Source organism: Staurois parvus, unplaced genomic scaffold, assembly GCF_062004578.1.
Source record: "Staurois parvus isolate SC_StPar_1 unplaced genomic scaffold, SC_StPar_1.0 ptg001475l, whole genome shotgun sequence".
Lineage (NCBI taxonomy): Eukaryota > Metazoa > Chordata > Amphibia > Anura > Ranidae > Staurois > Staurois parvus.
The window spans coordinates 183748-205089 of NW_028319271.1; the positions used below are offsets into that span (position 1 = coordinate 183748).

The 21342-nt window shown below is 44.7% G+C and overlaps 1 protein-coding gene across 5 annotated transcripts in view; it reads right to left on the minus strand.

Annotated features, from left to right (window-relative positions):
* Window positions 1–421: 421 nt before the first annotated feature.
* The window catches only part of STRBP (spermatid perinuclear RNA binding protein), a 230064-nt gene continuing 209143 nt past the window's right edge, over window positions 422–21342 (minus strand). For all 5 annotated transcript variants that reach the window (XM_089662431.1, XM_089662433.1, XM_089662435.1 and 2 more), the window contains exons 16-19: window positions 19707–19847; window positions 10790–10916; window positions 7936–7980; window positions 422–936 (exon numbers count right to left, since the gene is read on the minus strand). In XM_089662431.1, the coding sequence (XP_089518557.1) occupies window positions 860–936; window positions 7936–7980; window positions 10790–10916; window positions 19707–19847 (390 nt within the window). In that variant the 3' untranslated portion in view covers window positions 422–859. The remainder of the gene's footprint in view (window positions 937–7935; window positions 7981–10789; window positions 10917–19706; window positions 19848–21342) is intronic.

Here is a 21342-nt window from a genome sequence, read left to right on the forward strand (position 1 = left end):
ATTACCGGCTCTCCTCTGTCAGCGTGACAGCTCATGGGGAGAGCAATGCCGATCACAGCATTTCCCTGTTTACATGTGATCAGCTGTGATTGGACACAGCTGATCACATGACCGAGCCGACAGCTTCGGCTCTTTCCGTGGATCGGTGATCCGCTGTGTCCCGGCCACACGCTCAGTGAGAACGGGAGGACATCATATGACGTCCTCCCAGAACAAGAGAACCGCCTTGCGCCCGTCATTGGACTACATGGCGGGTGGGAGGCGGTTAAAAAAATATCGAGATAACATTCGGGGTTTTTTTTAAGTAATTTGCTAGCAGAAAATACTGATTTTTACATGTAAAAAAAAAATAGTCCAGGTCTTGCAGTGAAGAATGTAAGCATGCCGCTCCCCGGTAAGAAAGCAGTCGGGACGCACTAAATATAGGACAAAACATTTTTATTCTGTTATTAGTTTAATATCGTACATCCTTCATAAATGTATTTATCAATTTTACAGTTTTTTTTTGTACTTCATTTAAAAGGTATACTTGAGTCTCCTACATCATTTCCTAGGCAGAAGGCCTGCTACCTCCGCTGCCAGACAAGACGTCTTCTATACATGGCTGTGTCTTCTGGCAGTAAAAGAGTTTTTTTTGTTTTTTTTTATCTGTAAATGAGGTAACATTTCACAGTACAATTTCTTCAAGTTTGTTTGTTTGTTTTTTTTTTTAAATAACTAAATTTTCTTTTTTCTGTGTTTTTTTTTTCTGTTAAAATAAAAAAAGTAGGAAAAAGGGTCTTTACAAAGGAAATCCCGCAATTCAAAGAAAATAAGTTCCATTTCTGACATTCCGAACGGTCCTGCCTGATGCGTTGTGTTAAAAAAAGGAGTAGTGGGGAACTGGATATGCTGGAAATTTCATAACTGGTAAGAGGACCATCCTTTTCGGGATACCTGAAAAGACAACGAGAGAGAGAAGGTAGAGACAAAACAAAAAAACTCTGATATTTGCCGACAACTTAAGCCGGCCATACATGGGTCAATTTTCAAACGATTTTTAGTTCGAAAATCAGATCTAAGAATAATCGACCGATTTTTGCTCTGCTAGTGGGGCCAATGGCATCGGTCAGTTTTTGTGGTTTCTCTGCTTTTTGTTTATCGGGCATGTTGGAAAATTTGGGAAAAACGACTGATTTTCAAAATCATTGATGGCACCATCGGATTCCAGATCGAACGACGTTTCGATTTTCGAACGAACAATCGTTTGAAATTTGAACCATGTATGACCTGCACTACTCTGTGCAGATGATACAATATAAAATGAACTAGGGTTGCACCAATATCGCTTTTTTTTTCTTTTTTTTAACTGGGGAGTATCAATACTTTCCAATTGCTCGCCGGCACCGAGTAACGATACCTTTGTGGTGCGATTTGAGCCAATATAAAATAAATGGGATCAAAGAGTACTGCATAGAACTGCAATGCGGTGCAATTCCTCTCCGAATCGCACCGTTCCTGTGTGATCGCAGGCTTGGCATAGGGGCTTTGAGCCCGAGTTCACACAGGAGTGGTGTGGGGAAACCTCCCTGCGTGATGGGTTCCACCAGTGATGCTCAAGCTGCCGATCTGGCTGCGGCTTGGGCTCCTCCTGCCTCTCCCATGACTTTGTTCCTCCCCAGCCTCTAGCAGTTCCATCCATCCCCTCCCAGACCCTGCTGTGCCAGATTGCAGATCCCCCGCTGTCAGGGATTCACCGGTCCAGGGAATTGGATTTGTTCCCCCTCCCAGCGGGTTCCATTCATTCCATCCGATCCCCCGCTGTCAGACACCGAAAAGCTGCTTCACCAGTCCGGGGATTAGAAATCCCCACAGCTTTCTCTCCTCTCCTGACAGTACAGGCTAGATGGCTTCTGATTGGCCAGCACCATCACACAGACATGTAGCTGTTTAGCCTGTACTGTCAGGAGAGGAGAGAAAGCCGTGGGAATTTCTAATCCCCGGACTGGTGAAGCAGCTTTTCGGTGTCTGACAGCGGGACCGGATGGAATGAATGGAACCCGCTGGGAGGGGGAACAAATCCATGGGAGAGGCAGGAGGATCCCGAGCCGTAGTTGGAACGGGAGCCAGAGTTTTACCCGTCACGCAGGGAAGTTTCCCACACCGCTCCTGTGTGAACACAGGCTCAAAGTCACTATGCCAAGCCTGGGTTCAGGAACTGTGCGGGGAAACTGCATACAATTCAGACAGGAATCGCACCGCAATGGGCGGGGGGAGGGGGCACTGCAAGGGTAGTTTTTTTCTTGTACCCGAAAAAAATCCAAATGCCCCTTTCCTTATATATGGGCAGCACAGTGGCTAAATGGTTAGCACTTCCGCCTGGCAGTATGAGGGTTGTTGGTTCGAATTCCAACCACAGCACCACCTGCCTGGAGTTTGCATGTTCTCCCTGTGCCTGCGTGGGTTTCCTCCGGGTACTCTGGTTTCCTCCCACACTCCAAAAGACATGCTGGTAGGTTAATTGGATCCTGTCTAAATTGGCCCTAGTATGTGTATGTATGAATGTGAGTTAGGGCCCTTAGAGTGTACACTCCTCGGGGGGCGGAGACTGATGTGACTACAATATATATGTAAAGCGCTGCGTACATTGATGGCGCTATATAAGTACCTGAAATAAATGATATATGTTTTATATTTGTCACACGTAAATGATTCTGATCAAACAAATTTTAATATTACACAAATATAACCCGAGTACATACAAAATGGTGTTTTTAAAATTATGATTTTACTTACCGAGGGGGAAGAAAAAGCTGTCCAAACCTACCTGCTCCTATGTGAAAAAGTATTTGCCCCCCCCTTGCTAAATCATGAATTAACTGTGATTGATTAACCCCATTTTTTGGAAGTCTGAGTTAAATTTCACTTGCCCCCCCAGGCCTGATTACTGCCAAACCTGTTGAATCAAGAAATCCCTTAAATAGAAGCTGTCTGACAAAGTGAAGCACGCTAAAAGATCTCAAAAAGCAACACGTGCCGCAATCTAAAGAACTTCAAAAACAGATCAGAAAAAAATAATTGACAAAGCCAATTAGCCATTTCTAAGGTTTTGGGACTCCAGCAAACCATGGTGAGAGCCATTATCCACAAATGGAGAGAACTTGGAACAGTGGTGAACCTTCCCAGGATTGGCCGGCCTACCGCAATGACTTCAAGAACACAATGACTCCTCATCCAAGAGGTCATAAAAAAAAGCCAGATCATCTAAAGAACTGCAGGCCTCACTTGCCTCAGGTAAGGTCGGTGTTCATGATTCAGCAGTAAGAAAGTGACTGGACAATAATGGCCTCCATGGGAGAGTTCCAAGGCCAAAGCCACTGCTGACCACAAAGAACACTAAGGCCCCTCCCACATTTGGCAAAAAAACATCTTGATTATCCTCAAGAAATTAAATATTCTGTGGACTGATGAGACAAAAGTTGAACTTTTTGGAAAGTGTGCGTCACATCTGGAGTAAAACTAACGCAGCATTTCACAAGAAGATCATCATCCCAACAGTCAGACATGGCGGTGGTAGTGTGATGGTCAGAACCTGGATGACTTTCCATCATTGATGGAACCACGAATTCTGCGCTCTACCAGAAAGTCCTGAAGGAGAACATCTGCCCATCAGTTCCTGACCTCAAGCTCACTTGGGTTTTGCAGCAGGACAATGATCCCAAACACCAGCAAGTCCACCTCTGAATGGCTCGAAACCACAAAAGTCAGATTTTGGATTGGCCTAGTCAAAGTCCAGACTTCAATCCAATGGAGATGCTGTGCCATGACCCTAAACAGGCCGTTCGTGTTGGAAAACTCTCCAATGTGGCTGAATGAAAACAATTCTGCAAAGAAGAGCGGGCCGACACTCCTCCACAGCGTCGGGAAAGTCTCATCACCAGTGATCGCAAACATTGGATCGCAGTTGTTGCTGCCGCCGAGGGCGGCCCAACCGGTTATTAGGTTTAGGGGAGCAATTACTTTTTCACACAGGGCCAGGCAGGTTTGGACAGATTCTTCCCTTAATAAATGAAATCATTTTGTATTTATTGGGGTTATCTTTGTGTGATATTAACATTTGTTTGATGATCTGAATCTGAAAGTGTAACAAATATGAAAAAGAAATATATATATATATATATATATACAGTCAGGTCCATAAATATTGGGACATCGATACAATTCTAAAATTTTTGGCTCTATACACCACCACAATGGATTTGAAATGAAACAAACAAGATGTGCTTTAACTGCAGACTGTCAGCTTTAATTTGAGGGTATTTACATCCAAATCAGGTGAACGGTGTAGGAATTACAACAGTTTGCATATGTGCCTCCCACTTGTTAAGGGACCAAAAGTAATGGGACAATTGGCTTCTCAGCTGTTCCATGGCCAGGTGTGTGTTATTCCCTCATTATCCCAATTACAATGAGCAGATAAAAGGTCCAGAGTTCATTTTAAGTGTGCTATTTGCATTTGGAATCTGTTGCTGTCAACTCTCAAGATGAGATCCAAAGAGCTGTCACTATCAGTGAAGCCATCATTAGGCTGAAAAAACAAAACAAACCCATCAGAGAGATAGCAAAAACATTAGGCGTGGCCAAAACAACTGTTTGGAACATTCTTAAAAAGAAGGAACGCACCGGTGAGCTCAGCAACACCAAAAGACCCGGAAGACCACGGAAAACAGCTGTGGTGGATGACCAAAGAATTCTTTCCCTGGTGAAGAAAACACCCTTCACAACAGTTGGCCAGATCAAGAACACCCTCCAGGAGGTAGGTGTATGTGTGTCAAAGTCAACAATCAAGAGAAGACTTCACCAGAGTGAATACAGAGGGTTCACCACAAGATGTAAACCATTGGTGAGCCTCAAACACAGGAAGGCCAGATTAGAGTTTGCCAAACGACATGTAAAAAAGCCTTCACAGTTCTGGAACAACATCCTATGGACAGATGAGACCAAGATCAACTTGTACCAGAGTGATGGGAAGAGAAGAGGATGGAGAAGGAAAGGAACTGCTCATGATCCTAAGCATACCACCTCATCAGTGAAGCATGGTGGTGGTAGTGTCATGGCGTGGGCATGTATGGCTGCCAATGGAACTGCTTCTCTTGTATTTATTGATGATGTGACTGCTGACAAAAGCAGCCGGATGAATTCTGAAGTGTTTCGGGAATATTATCTGCTCATATTCAGCCAAATGCTTCACAACTCATTGGACGCTTCACAGTGCAGATGGACAATGACCCAAAGCAGACTGCAAAAGCAACCAAAGAGTTTATTAAGGGAAAGAAGTGGAATGTTATGCAATGGCCAAGTCAATCACCTGACCTGAATCCGATTGAGCATTTCACTTGCTGAAGACAAAACTGAAGGGAAAATGCCCCAAGAACAAGCAGGAACTGAAGACAGTTGCAGTAGAGGCCTGGCAGAGCATCACCAGGGATGACACCCAGCGTCTGGTGGTGTCTATGCGTTCCACACTTCAGGCTGTAATTGACTGCAAAGGATTTGCAACCAAGTATTAAAAAGTGAAAGTTTGATTTAGGATTATTATTCTGTCCCATTACTTTTGGTCCCTTAACAAGTGGGAGGCACATATGCAAACTGTTGTAATTCCTACACCGTTCACCTGATTTGGATGTAAATACCCTCAAATTAAAGCTGACAGTCTGCAGTTAAAGCACATCTTGTTCGTTTCATTTCAAATCCATTGTGGTGTATAGAGCCAAAAATGTTAGAATTGTGTCGATGTCCCAATATTTATGGACCTGACTGTATATATATACATATCAGGAAGGGGGCAAATACTTTTTCACAGGTACAGTTGTGTTCAAAATAATATCAGTGTGTTGAAAAAAGTGAATAAAGCTGAAAATCCTTCTAATAGCTTTTATTTCCATCCACACAAATGCATTGGGAACACGACACATTCTATTCCAAATCACAACATGAAGAAAAATATATCAAATTTGTGTTGTTCCTCTAAAAAAATGGAAGAAAAGTGAATATTAGACGGTTCAAAAAAAATCTCAGTGTTTGTATTCTTCTTTACAAACTCAAACATTCACTATATAAACTGAGAAATGTTTGAAGATTTTGCTTTCCTTTGAATGACTTCATGAATATTTGGTTGTAGTCGCACTGTTTCTGAGAACTGCTGTACATCTGTGTTGCATGGAGTCACCCAACTTCTGGCCCCTGTGATCAGGTATTCCAGCCCAGGATGATTGGACCACATTCCACAGTTCTTCTCTATTTCTTGGTTTTGCCTCAGAAATGGCATTTTTGATGTCACCCCACAAGTTTTCTATTGGATTAAGATCCGGGGATTGGGCTGGCCACTCCATAACGTCCATCTTGTTGGTCTGGAACCAAGATGTTGCACATTTACTGGTGTGTTTGGAGTCGTTGTCTTGTTGGAACACCCATTTCAAGGGCATTTCCTCTTCAGCATAAGGCAGCATGACCTCTTCAAGTATTCTGATGGATTCAAACCGATCCATGATCCCTGGTATGCGATAAATAGGCCCAACACCGTAGTATGAGAAACATCCCCATATCATGATGCTTGCACCACCATGCTTCACGGTCTTCACAGTGTACTGTGGCTTGAATTCAGTGTTTGGGGGTCGTCTGACAAACTGTCTCCGCCCACTAGACCCAAAAAGAACAATCTTACTTCCATCAGTCCACAAAATGTTGCGCCATTTCTCTTTAGGCCGGTCAATGTGCTCTTTGGCAGATTGTAACCTCTTCAGCACACGTCTTTCCCCCAACAGTGGGACTTTGCGGGGACTTCTTGCAGATAGCTTGGCTTCACATAGGCGTCTTCTAATTGTAACAGTCCTCACAGGGAACGTCACACCTTCTGTCATCTTCCTGGAGCTGATTGTTGGCTGAGTCTGCGCCATTTTGGCTATTCTTCTATCCATTCCAATGGTAGTTTTTCGCTTTCTTCCACGTCTTTCAGGTTTTGGTTGCCATTTTAAAGCATTTGCCATCATTTTAGCTGAGCAGCCGATCATTTTCTGCACTTCTTTATATGTTTTCCCCTCTCCGATCCACTTTTTAATCAAGGTACGCTGTTCTTCTGAACAATGTCTGGAACGACCCATTTTCCTCAGAATTTCAGAGAGAAATGCACTGTAACCAGCATGTCCAACATTTGCTGCCTTCCTTCCTTAAATAAGGGCAATAATTGCCACCTGTTTTTCAAAGAATGAATGACCTCACTAATAGAACTCCACACGGCTATTATTGTGAACACAACTGTATATATACATACATAGCTTTTTTTTTTCTCTGAGAATAGGTAAAGGATGAAGGAACTCCTCCCCCCTTCTGTGTCACCTCTTGTTTTTGCCCTCCCCCGAGCACCGCTCCCTTGGTTCCACCTCCCCGTAGGACTCCTTTTAGGGAGTACAGAGCCAACTATCATTTTGTATGGAATTTGTTAAGAACACAGAGAAAAGCAATAAAAATAGATTCCCCTGCAGCCAGCAACAACAGATTCCCCCAGCAACAATGGGTCCCCACAACAAAATACCACCCCATCGACAACATCCCCCCAGCAGCAACAACAGATCTCCCACCCGCAAGCAACAATAGACCCCTCTCCAACAGTAGACCCCTTCTGCACAATAGATCCCTCCCCAACAGCAGGCCCCTCCTGAACAGTAGATCCCTCTCCAACAATAGACCCTCCTGAACAGTAGATCCCTCTCCAACAACAGGCCCCTCCTGAACAGTAGATCCCTCTCCAACAATAGACCCTCCTGAACAGTAGATCCCTCCCCAACAACAGACCCCTCCTGAACAGTAGATCCCTCTCCAACAGACCCCTCCTGAACAGTAGATCCCACTCCAACAAAAATAGACCACTATGCAAAAAACAAAATTTTGTTTACATACCATAAGCCGGCGCTGCGGCACTGTATCCATAGGGGGCTGCATATCCTGGGGGGGGGGGGTAAAAAAACAGGGTGAGAACATTAGAAAATTCTGAGGATACATTTAGAGGACGTTTAAAAGGCGGTGCGGAGACATTGTCGCCTCTTCATCGGCTTTAACCCATAAAACCCTGCTCTGCCGCACCACAACCACAACCTGGAAGGTCGGCTGCTCAGCCCCAGCGTCATGCACACAATGCCTCGCATCTTCTGAATAACTGCTGATTGGATGAGGCGGGCATGGCGAGGTCACTGCTCCGCCTCTTCAACCTGTCCAATCAGAACACCACTTTGCATTTATTCAGAAAACGCCTTTTTTTCCCTGAATGGTGCCAAGGGCGAAGAGCCAACCTCCTGTGTTTACAATGCAGCACAGGAACCTGGTGTAGTAGCTGTGTAGTAGTGGGCGCCGTTGCTGACTTCAGCTGTCGATCACCGGGTCCCAGCCGGAGATTCCCCGCCAGCACCCATCGAGTATTACTGACGGGGGGAGAGGTCTGTATGTAAACAATATGGATCTCTCCCCTGTCAGCTCCAGCACACTGCTTTGTATGGCTCTGCATAGCACAGCAATACAAAGCAGTGTGCTTCCATAGCAAAACACAGACACAGCACATAATGTGAAACATGCACAGCACACAGTTAACCCTTTGATGACCCCACATTAACCCCTTCCTGCCCAGTGCAGTTAGCTTTTTATTAGCACCGAGCACTGTATTGCTGTCACTGGGGATGTCAGTGACAAGTCAGTTCCCCTCCAGTGTCAGAATGCCCGCCGCAGTCCCGCTATAAGTCGCTGATTGCTGCCATTACTAGTATATACTAGTAGAAATAAAAAAAATTCCAGGTTCTAGATCAAGGTTTGATCTAGTTCAGTGCCAGGGTTAGTGTTTGGGTCAAGATCATGGTCAAAGGTCAGGTTTTTTTTGTTTGTTTTATTTACCTCTTGCCGCCGGGCGAACGCAAATGTGCGGCCTCCCAGCGTCTGGGACTAGACACCGAGCAGCCGCACATTTGTGTTCCATTAAAAAAAAAATATATATATATGTGCTGAGAGTGTGCGCCGTGCGAGCTCCCAGCACACATGTTCACTACTCACGGAAAGGTCCCGACCGCCTCTTTCGATCGGGACCTTTCCCGATCATGTGACCACCGTGACAGCGAATCATGGCGGTCACATGACCCTAAAATCCCTCCCCGACTCTCGACTTCTGGAATCCTTAAAGGGCCGGGAGGCGCTGGCGCCAAGGGGTTAAATTAAATCGGTATCGGTGTGTTTTAGGTAAAAAAAAAAAAAAAAAGCCAAAAAACAATGCGCACAAGAAACACGCTGCTAAATTAAAAAAAAATATTTTTTTTTTTTACTATTTTGGGCCAGTTTTCCTTGGATAAAAAAAAAAAACAAAACAAAAAAACAAAAAAAAAACAAAAATGCGCACTATTGTTTCTAGGCCGTACTCCGGGTACAAACAACAAATAACATACACATAGATGGTGTCGCTGCGATCATCAAGAGCTGGAAAATGTATTTTGGTTCATTCTTTGGTGGCAGGTTATGGTAGTAACAAGAAACACACAGCTAAGTTAAAAAAAAAAAAATTTTTTTTTTACTATTTTTCCTTGGATAACAATAATAATAAAAAAAAAAAAAACGGGATATCCGTGACCATTCACCACCAAATGAAAGCCCAATTTGTCTGGAAAAAAAACGCAGTATAATCCACCCGGATGTACAAAGTAGTTGCGGTGACACATACGGTTTTATGTTTTGTAAAAGTTTACTTCGGCTTTAAGATTTGTTCCACCCTCCGGCGTAAAGGGGTTAAGCAGCCCATAGATTATGCAGTTTTCTTTCCTCCCACCAAAGAAAATCGTTCCATTCCCCCCTATTGACACAGTCAACGTTGATGGGAGGAATCCCTCCCGCAGCGCTATCGTGCTCTATCGGCAAGAAGCCTTCCCTACCGGCAGAACACAATGATCACTGCTGGCAGATACAGCCGTCGGCGGTGATCGTAAGAGACAAATCTGTCGGGATGGTTGACCCGAAGTCGTTCTGTGGACTGACTTCAGTACAATCAGTCTGCCCAAAGAAGGATCGAAATTCGGCCGGTTCCTGCTGAACCGGCTGAACTTCGGCTTTAGAGGTTGAGGTCGGTCACCAGCAACGTCCTTTAGCAGATTTTGTAGATCATGAGATCAGACAATTTCTGTTTTGTTTTTTCAGTCATTTTGGATGGGGCGCGTACCTGGGGGTCGTGGATCCAGGGACGGGGCGCGTACCGGGGGGGTCGTGGATCCAGGGACGGGGCGCGTACCGGGGGGGTCGTGGATCCAGGGACGGGGCGCGTACCGGGGGGGTCGTGGATCCAGGGACGGGGCGCGTACCGGGGGGGTCGTGGATCCAGGGACGGGGCGCGTACCGGGGGGGTCGTGGATCCAGGGACGGGGCGCGTACCGGGGGGGTCGTGGATCCAGGGACGGGGCGCGTACCGGGGGGGGTCGTGGATCCAGGGACGGGGCGCGTACCGGGGGGGGTCGTGGATCCAGGGACGGGGCGCGTACCGGGGGGGGTCGTGGATCCAGGGACGGGGCGCGTACCGGGGGGGGTCGTGGATCCAGGGACGGGGCGCGTACCGGGGGGGGTCGTGGATCCAGGGACGGGGCGCGTACCGGGGGGGGTCGTGGATCCAGGGACGGGGCGCGTACCGGGGGGGGTCGTGGATCCAGGGACGGGGCGCGTACCGGGGGGGGTCGTGGATCCAGGGACGGGGCGCGTACCGGGGGGGTCGTGGATCCAGGGACGGGGCGCGTACCTTGGGTTATGTATCCAGGGGCAGCAGCAGCAGCTCCCACGAAGGCTCCTCTGGCCAATGCCACCCGTCCTCTTCCTCGAGCCGCCTGCACAGCCGCCGACACCGCCGTACTGACCGCTCCTTTAGCCTGCGAAGAAAGCACAGCAATGGCGGGTCAGGAGGGGAGGTTGCTGCGGACGGAACAATCAGCGAGACAACAAAACAGAACATGTGACGTTATTTTCAGTAGAGGAACAGTTACATTGGCCGAGGTTGGAGCACATGGATGTGTACATGCGTGTGTGGGTCATACATGTGGAAGGCTGCAAATCACCGGAGTAGTCACCGCTGTGCACCAACAGGCTGCCCTGTGAACGCAGGAGATTGCTCGCTTGTCATGGCTGCCAGTCAGGGAACGCTTCGCATTTTCACAATGAATGCGACGCGTTCTCTGATTGGACGAGGTGGACAGGGGTGCTATGATCTCCACCTCGTCCAATCAGAGACTATCTTGTATTCATTGAGAAAATGCAAAGTGTTCTCTGACTGGGGCCTGTGCCGTGCAGGGGACTGCCTGTGTTCACTAGGCAGCACCCATAAACTAGAGGGGATCACTGTAGTAGCAGTGTAGTCAATGTGTAGTAGCAATGTAGCACAATTGTATTTGTAGTGTAGCACAGGTATAGTCGTGGTGTAGCACAGATGTAGTCATATTTTAGTAGCAGTGTAGCACAGGTGTAGTCGTAGTATTGTAGTAGCAGTGTAGCACAGGTGTAGTAGCAGTGTAGCACAGGTGTAGTCATGGTGTAGTAGCAGTGTAGCACAGATGTAGTCGTAGTGTTGTAGTAGCGGTGTAGTCGTAGTAGCGGCGTAGTCGTAGTAGCGGCGTAGTCGTAGTAGCGGCGTAGTCGTAGTAGCGGCGTAGTCGTAGTGTTGTAGTAGCGGCGTAGTCGTAGTATTGTAGTAGCGTCGTAGTATTGTAGTAGCGGTGTAGTCGTAGTAGCGGCGTAGTCGTAGTGTTGTAGTAGCGGCGTAGTCGTAGTGTTGTAGTAGCGTCGTAGTATTGTAGTAGCGGTGTAGTCGTAGTAGCGGGGTAGTCGTAGTGTTGTAGTAGCGGCGTAGTCGTAGTATTGTAGTAGCGGTGTAGTCGTAGTAGCGGCGTAGTCGTAGTGTTGTAGTAGCGGCGTAGTCGTAGTGTTGTAGTAGCGGCGTAGTCGTAGTATTGTAGTAGCGTCGTAGTATTGTAGTAGCGGTGTAGTCGTAGTAGCGGCGTAGTCGTAGTGTTGTAGTAGCGGCGTAGTCGTAGTGTTGTAGTAGCGGCGTAGTCGTAGTGTTGTAGTAGCGGCGTAGTCGTAGTGTTGTAGTAGCGGCGTAGTCGTAGTGTTGTAGTAGCGGCGTAGTCGTAGTGTTGTAGTAGCGGCGTAGTCGTAGTGTTGTAGTAGCGGCGTAGTCGTAGTGTTGTAGTAGCGGCGTAGTCGTAGTGTTGTAGTAGCGGCGTAGTCGTAGTGTTGTAGTAGCGGCGTAGTCGTAGTGTTGTAGTAGCGGCGTAGCACAGGTGTAGTAGCAGCGTAGCACAGGTGTAGTAGCGGCGTAGCACAGGTGTAGTAGCGGCGTAGCACAGGTGTAGTAGCGGCGTAGCACAGGTGTAGTAGCGGCGTAGCACAGGTGTAGTAGCAGTGTCTACTACAGTGATTTCCAGCTTCTGAACAAACCATTTATAGTGGAACTTTCCCCATAACAACTTGATAAAAAATAATGTTCCTCAGCAAGGAAGATACATCCCACAATAATAATTCTGCATGATTATTCTAGAATATTCCTGGAATGCCGGGATCGCAGTCACATTGGTTTGTGTCCCCAACCAAACTGTCAAACCATCCAATGACTGGTGTCCCAACTGATCACGTGTGCAGCACCATGGCAGTTGCAGATCAAACAGAAGCAGCTTCCTTGGCTGTAAGGCCTCGTTCACGTCATACGTGAGAAACACTGATGGGAACTGACATGCAGATTTCACTTGCAGAGACACCCATTTCCATGCGTGCTTTCAGTTAGTTATACACGCTACAGATTCCTGCGCAGAAAACAGATCTGCAGGTGATCCCAGTGTTGTGGTGTGCACAGGCCACATAGAGAACAATTGATTTTGTTGTGCCCTCACAGAATGTGTGCAGAAAAACTGACATCTCTGACCCCAAAGGCCGGTTCACACCGCAGAAACGCAATCTGAATGCGCGTTTTTAATGAATGTGTGACAGATGCTTTTTTTTTTTCCTTCTTTGTTTTTAGTCATTTGGGGTCCACTGCATTTTTTTTCTTTTACTGATTTCCAGTACAATTCTGTGCAGGAAAAAGGCAGCCTGTTTTTTTTTTTTTTTTTCTGGAACCGGAACGCACTGGATCTGCAAGCACTGATGTGAACTATGCCATTGACAACTATATAACCTACTTTCTGTGCGTTTTGGATGCAGAAAAAAAACCACACAGAAATGCATGGAGTGTGAACCAGCCCTTAAAGTGATAGTAAAGTCTTTTTTTTCCCATGTTTTACCTACAGGTAAGCCTTTAAAGTGATAGTAAACCAGCGCTGCCGCCTGCCAAGAGCCCACCAGTGCTGCCGCCTGCCAAGAGCCCACCAGCGCTGCCGCCTGCCAAGAGCCCACCAGCGCTGCCGCCTGCCAAGAGCCCACCAGCGCTGCCGCCTGCCAAGAGCCCACCAGCGCTGCCGCCTGCCAAGAGCCCACCAGCGCTGCCGCTTGCCAAGAGCCCACCAGCGCTGCCGCTTGCCAAGAGCCCACCAGCGCTGCCTGTCAGTGCCTCATGTTGGTGCAACCTCACCAGTGCAGCCTATAAGCATCAGTGAAGGAGAAAAATCACTTATTTACGAAACTTTATAACAGAAACTAAGAAAAAACTTTTTTTCTAAATTTTAGGTCTTTTTTCATGTTTTACAAAAAAAAAAAGAAAGAAAAATAAATCCCAGTGGGGATTAAATACCAAAAAAAACCTCTGTCAAAAAAAAAGATCATTTTGTTTGCGTAGTGTTGCATGACCGCGCAATTGTCATTCAAAGTGCGACAGCGCTGAAAGCTGAGAATTGGCCTGGACAGGAAGGGGTTGAAAGTGCCCGGTAGGCAAGTGCAGGGCCGGGACAAGGGGTTCGCTATAGGGGTGGGGGTGCCTTCTTTCTGTTAAAAGGGACAGGGAGTAATGACAGCGGCGGTGCGACAGCGAGTTACTTCTCAGCATAGGATTCCATAACCGTGCACATCATCAGCTGGGGGGGAGGAGGAGGAGGGGGGCTGGCTGGAGGGATCTAGCAGGACTTCATTTTCTAACTAAAGTTCCACTTGAAAATGGTATTTCAGGTACTTATATTGCACTGTCAATGTACGCAGCACTTTACATACATATTGTACATTCACACCAGTCCCCGCCCCCGAGGAGTGTACATTCTAGGGTCCCTAACTCCCCCATGGAAGAAAAATATATTTTAAAAATACTCTTCCCAAATATATTGACATATATTTGAAATACTACAATTTTGGCCGTATTCAACACACATTGCAATGCCTTTTATATATTACAAAATTATATGAAAAATATTTTTACAAATATATTCTTCAAATTATTTTTAAAATATAAAAAAGTCATTAACATATATTTGTAAATGCATTCCAAAAATGTAGATTAAATGTATTTTTAAAGACACACAGTATATTTGAAAATGTATTTTTAAAAATATTTTTCATATATTTTGTAATAAAAACACATTTCAACATACAATATATCCATCTAGACACACACACACCAAACTATGTTGAAACGCGTTTTTTATACATTACAAAATATCCGAAAAATATTTTTTTAAATATATATTTTTTAAATATACTCTTCAGATTATTTTTAAAATATAAAAAAGTAATTTTAACGTATTTTTACATATATTTGTAAATGCATTCCAAAAATATATTTTTAAAGACATGCAGTATATTTGAAAATGTATTTTTCATATATTTTGTAATAAAACCGCAACATACAGTGTGTGTGTGTGTGTATATATATATATATATACAGTCATGGCCGAAATTGTTGGCACCCTTGATATTTCTCCAGGAAATCATGTATTTCTCACGAAACGTATTGCATTAACACATGTTTTGCTATACACATGTTTATTCCCTTTGTGTGTATTGGGACAAAACAAAAAAAGGGAGGAAAGAAAGCAAATTCGACATAATGTCACACAAACCTCCAAAAATGGGCTGGACAAAAGTATTGGCACCCTTTCACAACTGCGGATAAATAAGAATGTTACAAGCATGTGATGCTCCTGTAAACTCACCTGGGGCAAGTAACAGGTGTGGGCAATATAGAAATCACACCTGAAAGCAGATAAAAAGGAGAGACGTTCACTTAACCTTTGCATTGTGTGTCTGTCTGTGCCACACTAAGCATGGACAACAGAAAGAGGAGACGAGAACTGTCTGAGGACCTGAGAACCAAAATTGTGGCAAAATATCAACAATCTCAAGGTTACAAGTCCATCTCCAGAGAACTAGATTTGCCTTTGTCCACAGTGCGCAACATTATCAAGAAGTTTGCAACCCATGGCACTGTAGCTAATCTCCCTGGTCGTGGACGGATGAGGAAAATTGATGAAAGATTGCAACGCAGAATAGTCCGGATGGTGGATAAGCAGCCCCAAACATGTTCCAAAGACATTCAAGCTGTCCTGCAGGCTCAGGGAGCATCAGTGTCAGCGCGAACTATCCGTCGACATTTAAATGAAATGAAACGCTATGGCAGGAGACCCAGGAGGACCCCACTGCTGACACAGAGACATAAAAAAGCAAGACTACAGTTTGCCAAAATGTACTTGAGTAAGCCAAAAGCCTTCTGGGAAAACGTCTTGTGGACAGATGAGACCAAGATAGAGCTTTTCGGTAAAGCACATCATTCTACTGTTTACCGAAAACGGAATGAGGCCTACAAAGAACAAAACACAGTACCTACGGTAAAATATGGTGGAGGTTCAATGATGTTTTGGGGTTGTTTTGCTGCCTCTGGCACTGGGTGCCTTGACTGTGTGCAAGGCATCATGAAATCTGAGGATTACCAAAGGATTTTGGGTCGCACTGTAGGGCCCAGTGTCAGAAAGCTGGGTTTGCGTCCAAGATCCTGGGTCTTCCAGCAGGACAATGACCCCAAACATACGTCAAAAAGCACTCAGAAATGGATGGCAAAGAAGCGCTGGAGAGTTCTGAAGTGGCCAGCAATGAGCCCAGATCTAAATCCCATTGAACACCTGTGGAGAGATCTTAAAATTGCTGTTGGGAAAAGGTGTCCTTCCAATAAGAGAGACCTGGAGCTGTTTGCAAAGGAAGAGTGGTCCAAAATTCCGGGTGAGAGGTGTCAGAAGCTTATTGATGGTTATAGGAAGCGACTGATTTCAGTTATGTTTTCCAAAGGGTGTGCAACCAAATATTAAGTTAAGGGTGCCAATACTTTTGTCCAGCCCATTTTTGGGGTTTTGTGTGACATTATGTCATATTTGCTTTTCTGCCTCTGTTTTATATTTGTTCCAATACATACAAAGGGAATAAACATGTGTATAGCAAAACATGTGTTAATGCAATACCTTTTTTGTGTGAAATACTTGATTTTCAGGAAAAATATCAAGGGTGCCAACAATTTCGGCCATGACTGTATATATTTTTTTTTTTAATATATTGAATACGGCCAAAATTGTAGTATTTCAAATATATGTCAATATATTTTGGAAGAATATTTTTAAAATACATTTTTCTTCCATGTAAGCTCACATTCATACATACACATACTAGGGACAATTTAGACAGGAGCTAATTCACCTCCCAGCATGTCTTTGGAATGTGAGAAGAAACCGCAGTACCCGGAGGAAACCCACACAGGCACAGGGAGAACATGCAAACTCCATGCAGGATGTGCCGTGGTTGGGATTCAAACCGACCACCCTAGTACTGCCAGGTGGAAGTGCTAACCACTTAGCCACTTGAAAAGGGACATTAGGCGTGGCGTTGGGCTTCCAGCATTTCTTCCTCCATTTCTGCACGGTAGTGACGCAGACAGATCCCAGCTGTATGTAAATCTGACTTCCTGGACCTGGATGTGCAGGACTTTCACACAAAAACCTCACATTTCCTCCCCCCGATATTTAACAGCTGAACAGGGACAAGACCCGCTCTGCCGCTTCCTGTTCTGTCTGGGAAGAAACTCGAACAACCAGAGGAGAGCGCATCTCCCCGCCGCGAAATGAAAGAGGCCGAGCTGGAAAGTTCCCAAATAAATCCGGGCCGGGCTTTGTGATGGTAATGAAGCCGTAAGCGTGCAATTAATTCAGTCTGCAAACACCCAATAACAGCAGAAGAGGAACGCGCACAAGTTCTGCTCCCTGATTTACACATCTGAGGAGGCTTTCTTCTCCATCAGCTGAAATCTGCAGCATATTTATGACCCGGCGAGTCTTTTGTGGATCTGCTCAGGGAGGGAATATATATTCTTCCTGTGTCTGAAATGTTTACCTGAACAGACAATGAAATAGAACATCTCTGCATTATTAAAAGAGGAATTTTTAAAAAATGGACGGACGGGGATTTTAATGCGGGAGAGATGTGCTTTGTCTCTGCTACTTCCCTGTGCGGTGGTGCAGCACTCTGTATAAATTCTGACTGTGCTCCTGCACATGTGCGGGGGTGACGTCGTCCCCGCCCCGCACATGACAGAGGCCAGCGATCGAGACCGGTAAGCCAGCCGCCTGAAGATGTCAGCGCCAGGGCGGGGAGCTCTGGGGCGGAGCATCACTGGATCCAAGGTGAGTATTGTTCCACTTTAGGATATCCAGCATTGCCTTCTGATAACTGGGCAGCACAGTGGCTGAGTGGTTAGCACTTCCGCCTGATCCCAAATCCCAACCACGGCACCACCTGCCTGGAGTTTGCATGTTCTCCCTGTGCCTGCGTGGGTTTCCTCTGGGTGCTCCAGTTTCCTCCCACATTTCCAAAGACATGCTGGTAGGTTAATTGGCTCCTGTCTAAATTGGCCCTAGTATGTGTATGTATGAATGTGAGTTAGGGACCTTAGATTGTAGGCTCCTCAGGGGCGGGGACTGATGTGAATGTACTATATATATATATATATATATGTAAAGCACTATAAAAGTACCTGAAATAAATCAATAAAATAACAGAACATTTATACTTCCAGCACAAAACCCCAAAAATCAAAGAGCTCCGTTCCCGCTTATAGGTAAGTGGGCGGAGCCATGCAAATCGCCCCCCCCCCTCCCTTTTGGTGCATCCTGAACGGCTGTTGTATAGCAGACATATAGCCATCAATTTACAGAGCCTTCATCAGTGCTAGTACCCCCGAGCATGTGCAGGAGCTCAGTCAGAATTTGTACAGAGCGCCGCGCCTGTGCGACTCACCACACAGGGAAGTAACAGAGACAAAGCACGTCTCTCCCACGTCTCTCCTGCATTGAAATCCCCGCCCCTCCGCCCATTTTTTAAAAACTCCTCTTTTAATAATACAGAGATGTTCTATTTCATCGTCTGTTCAGGTAAACATTTCAGAAATATGCAGAATATATATTCCCTCCCCGAGCACAGATCCACAAAAGATCGATAACAGGCAGCCAGCTGCATGGATCTCCACGCATGTCCTGGAGTGTGCAGCCATGTGGGAATAACACACAGATCAGGATACAGACCATGCATCAGACCTGCGAGCACATACACACTCGAGGATCGCACTTGGAGGTCTGTGAGGCCGGCTGCCTCCACAGGTCTGCATGGAACACTTGTGCATCCCCATGCGGGTGAAGACAGCCCTTCATCCAGGTGGACAATCGGTACATTCATGTGAACAAGGCGTTAATATCGCACAGCAGCCCAACAAAAGGAACCATGTACAGTGATGTCTCCAACCCAAAACCAACCTTCGACGCGTTTCACCACTTCTGGCTTGCTCAGAAGAATTCCTGTCCTTGTGAGCAAGCCATAAGTGGTGAAATGTGTCAAGGAAGGTTGGTTTTGGGTTGGAGGCCCTATCCTTGTGAGCAAGCCAGAAGTGGTAAAATGTGTCAAGGAAGGTTGGTTTTGGGTTGGAGATCCTATCTTTTAAGGCAAGCCATAAGTGGTGAAATGTGTCAAAGAAGGATGGTTTTGGGTTGGAGACCCTATTCTTGTGAGCAAGCCAGAAGTGGTGAAATGCGTCAAAGAAGGTTGGTTTTAGGTTGGAGACCCTATTCTTGTGAGCAAGCCAGAAGTGGTGAAATGCATCAAAGAAGGTTGGTTTTGGGTTGGAGACCCTATTCTTGTGAGCAAACCATAAGTGGTGAAATGTGTCAAGGAAGGTTGGTTTTGGGTTGGAGATCCTATCCTTGTGAGCAAGCCAGAAGTGGTGAAATGCATCAAAGAAGGTTGGTTTTGGGTTGGAGACTCTATCCTTGTGAGCAAACCATAAGTGGTGAAATGTGTCAAGGAAGGTTGGTTTTGGGTTGGAGATCCTATCCTTGTGAGCAAGCCTGAAGTTACGAAACGCAGCAAGAAAGCGTGGTTTTGAGTTGGAGACATCACACTATGCAGCCAACGCACTGATCTTTACAAACACCACAAGAAGAGCTAATTGTATCTGACTTTTTTTCCTATTTTCAGTGAAGAGTGGATATGGACTGTGATGACCGGCACCCAGGTTGCTCATGTGCAGGGAAGGCCAGTCTTGAGCGAAGCTTTGGATCTGAGTGTGTTTCTCAACTCAAACTTGATCAAAAATGGAAATATATGTACATTTCAAAACACAAGAAAAAAAAAAAAAAAACATTTTTAAAAAATTGTGAATTTTTTGAATTGCCAGTTGTGCACTCGCTCTCCCGCTATACTCGTCTCCAAAGTCTCACCTGTGGAATAATCTTTTTCTTCTTGTTATTCGCTGCGTTTGGACCAGAGAAGAGCTTCTCTAGGGCAGCCAGGGCTGCACTGGCTTTTGCTACCTTTTTGTTTGGGCCGGCACCCCTGAACTTCTGAGCGTCCACCTCCACCTGAAAAAAAAAAATAATAAAAAAAAAAATTTGGGAAATAGAAAATTTACAGATTTTATCTTTACTTGAATCCAACCCAATTTTCTGAAAAGCCTTAGCGCTTCACAATGGTTCTGAGGGCATCGTTTAAAAAAACCCAAAACACAATGCTTACAAAATAAAATGTATGGAGGATATTAAGGAGGAACTGTGGTCCCATTTTATTTTGGCCCTGCCCACCTCATCATCTTTATTTTTCTGGTGTGTACGAGGATGTTCCGAATGGCTCCTTCCTGGCCTTTTGCGTCCTTGCAGAGCCCAGCGGCATGTTTTGCATGCATCTGAAGGCATGGCGGGGTACAGGACCTTCTGTACCCTCCTCATCCATGTGCAAGATTGTAGATGTGCCGCAGGATTCTGCTGAGACCCAAACCCTGCGCCATATGTGCAGAACTAGGAAGGGGAAGTGGAGGGGAGAGTACACTATACCAAGGCAAAAATTCTGTGATGCTAAAAAAAATATATATATATATATATATATATATATATATTATAAATATAAAAGTAATATAAAGTAAATATAATATAAAGTATATATACACACACAATATGATATATATATATATACACAATATAATATATACAATATAATATATATGTATATAATATATACATATATATGATATCTATATATAAATAAATACTTTTATTTATTTTTAATTTTTTTATTATATATATATAAATATATATATATATATAAAAAATAAAATAAATATAAATAATACATATATATATAAATAAATGTATTTATTTTAGATAGATAGATAGATAGATAGATAGATAGAGATATAGATAGAGATATAGATAGAGATATAGATAGATAGATAGAGATATAGATAGAGATATAGATAGAGATATAGATAGATAGATAGAGATATAGATAGAGATATAGATAGAGATATATATATATAGATAGAGATATATATATAGATAGAGATATATATATAGAGATATATATATATAGAGATATATATATATATATATATATATATATATATATATATAGCACAAATTCAGCACATGTGCGGCATGTAGGCATTAACGCCCACCCTTATCCTGCCGCGCAAACGTATGGAGAGGTTGTAAAGCGTTTAAACACAGCAGAGGTGCCATAGGTTGCTGCAATCGCAAACAAAAGCAACACTCCTGATTTTACTCTATATAAACCCACTGTCCACTAGGTCTGTGCAGCTTTCCTGCTGATCTCATCAACTTCGTTCTTGCTGGTTTTAGGCACCTATATTTAAACATACATCCAAGATATAGAGAGTCATTTCCTATATCTAAATTAACTATGAGCAGCAAACACAAAGTATAAAAATGTAACATGGGCTGACCAACACCATGGCATTGATGTACCAATCAACAACTTACATATTTGTTTGGTTGCTGTAGCCCCTTCCTGCCTGCAATCTGTAGATTAATGTTTCCTGGCGCTTTGCCCCCTGCTGATAGG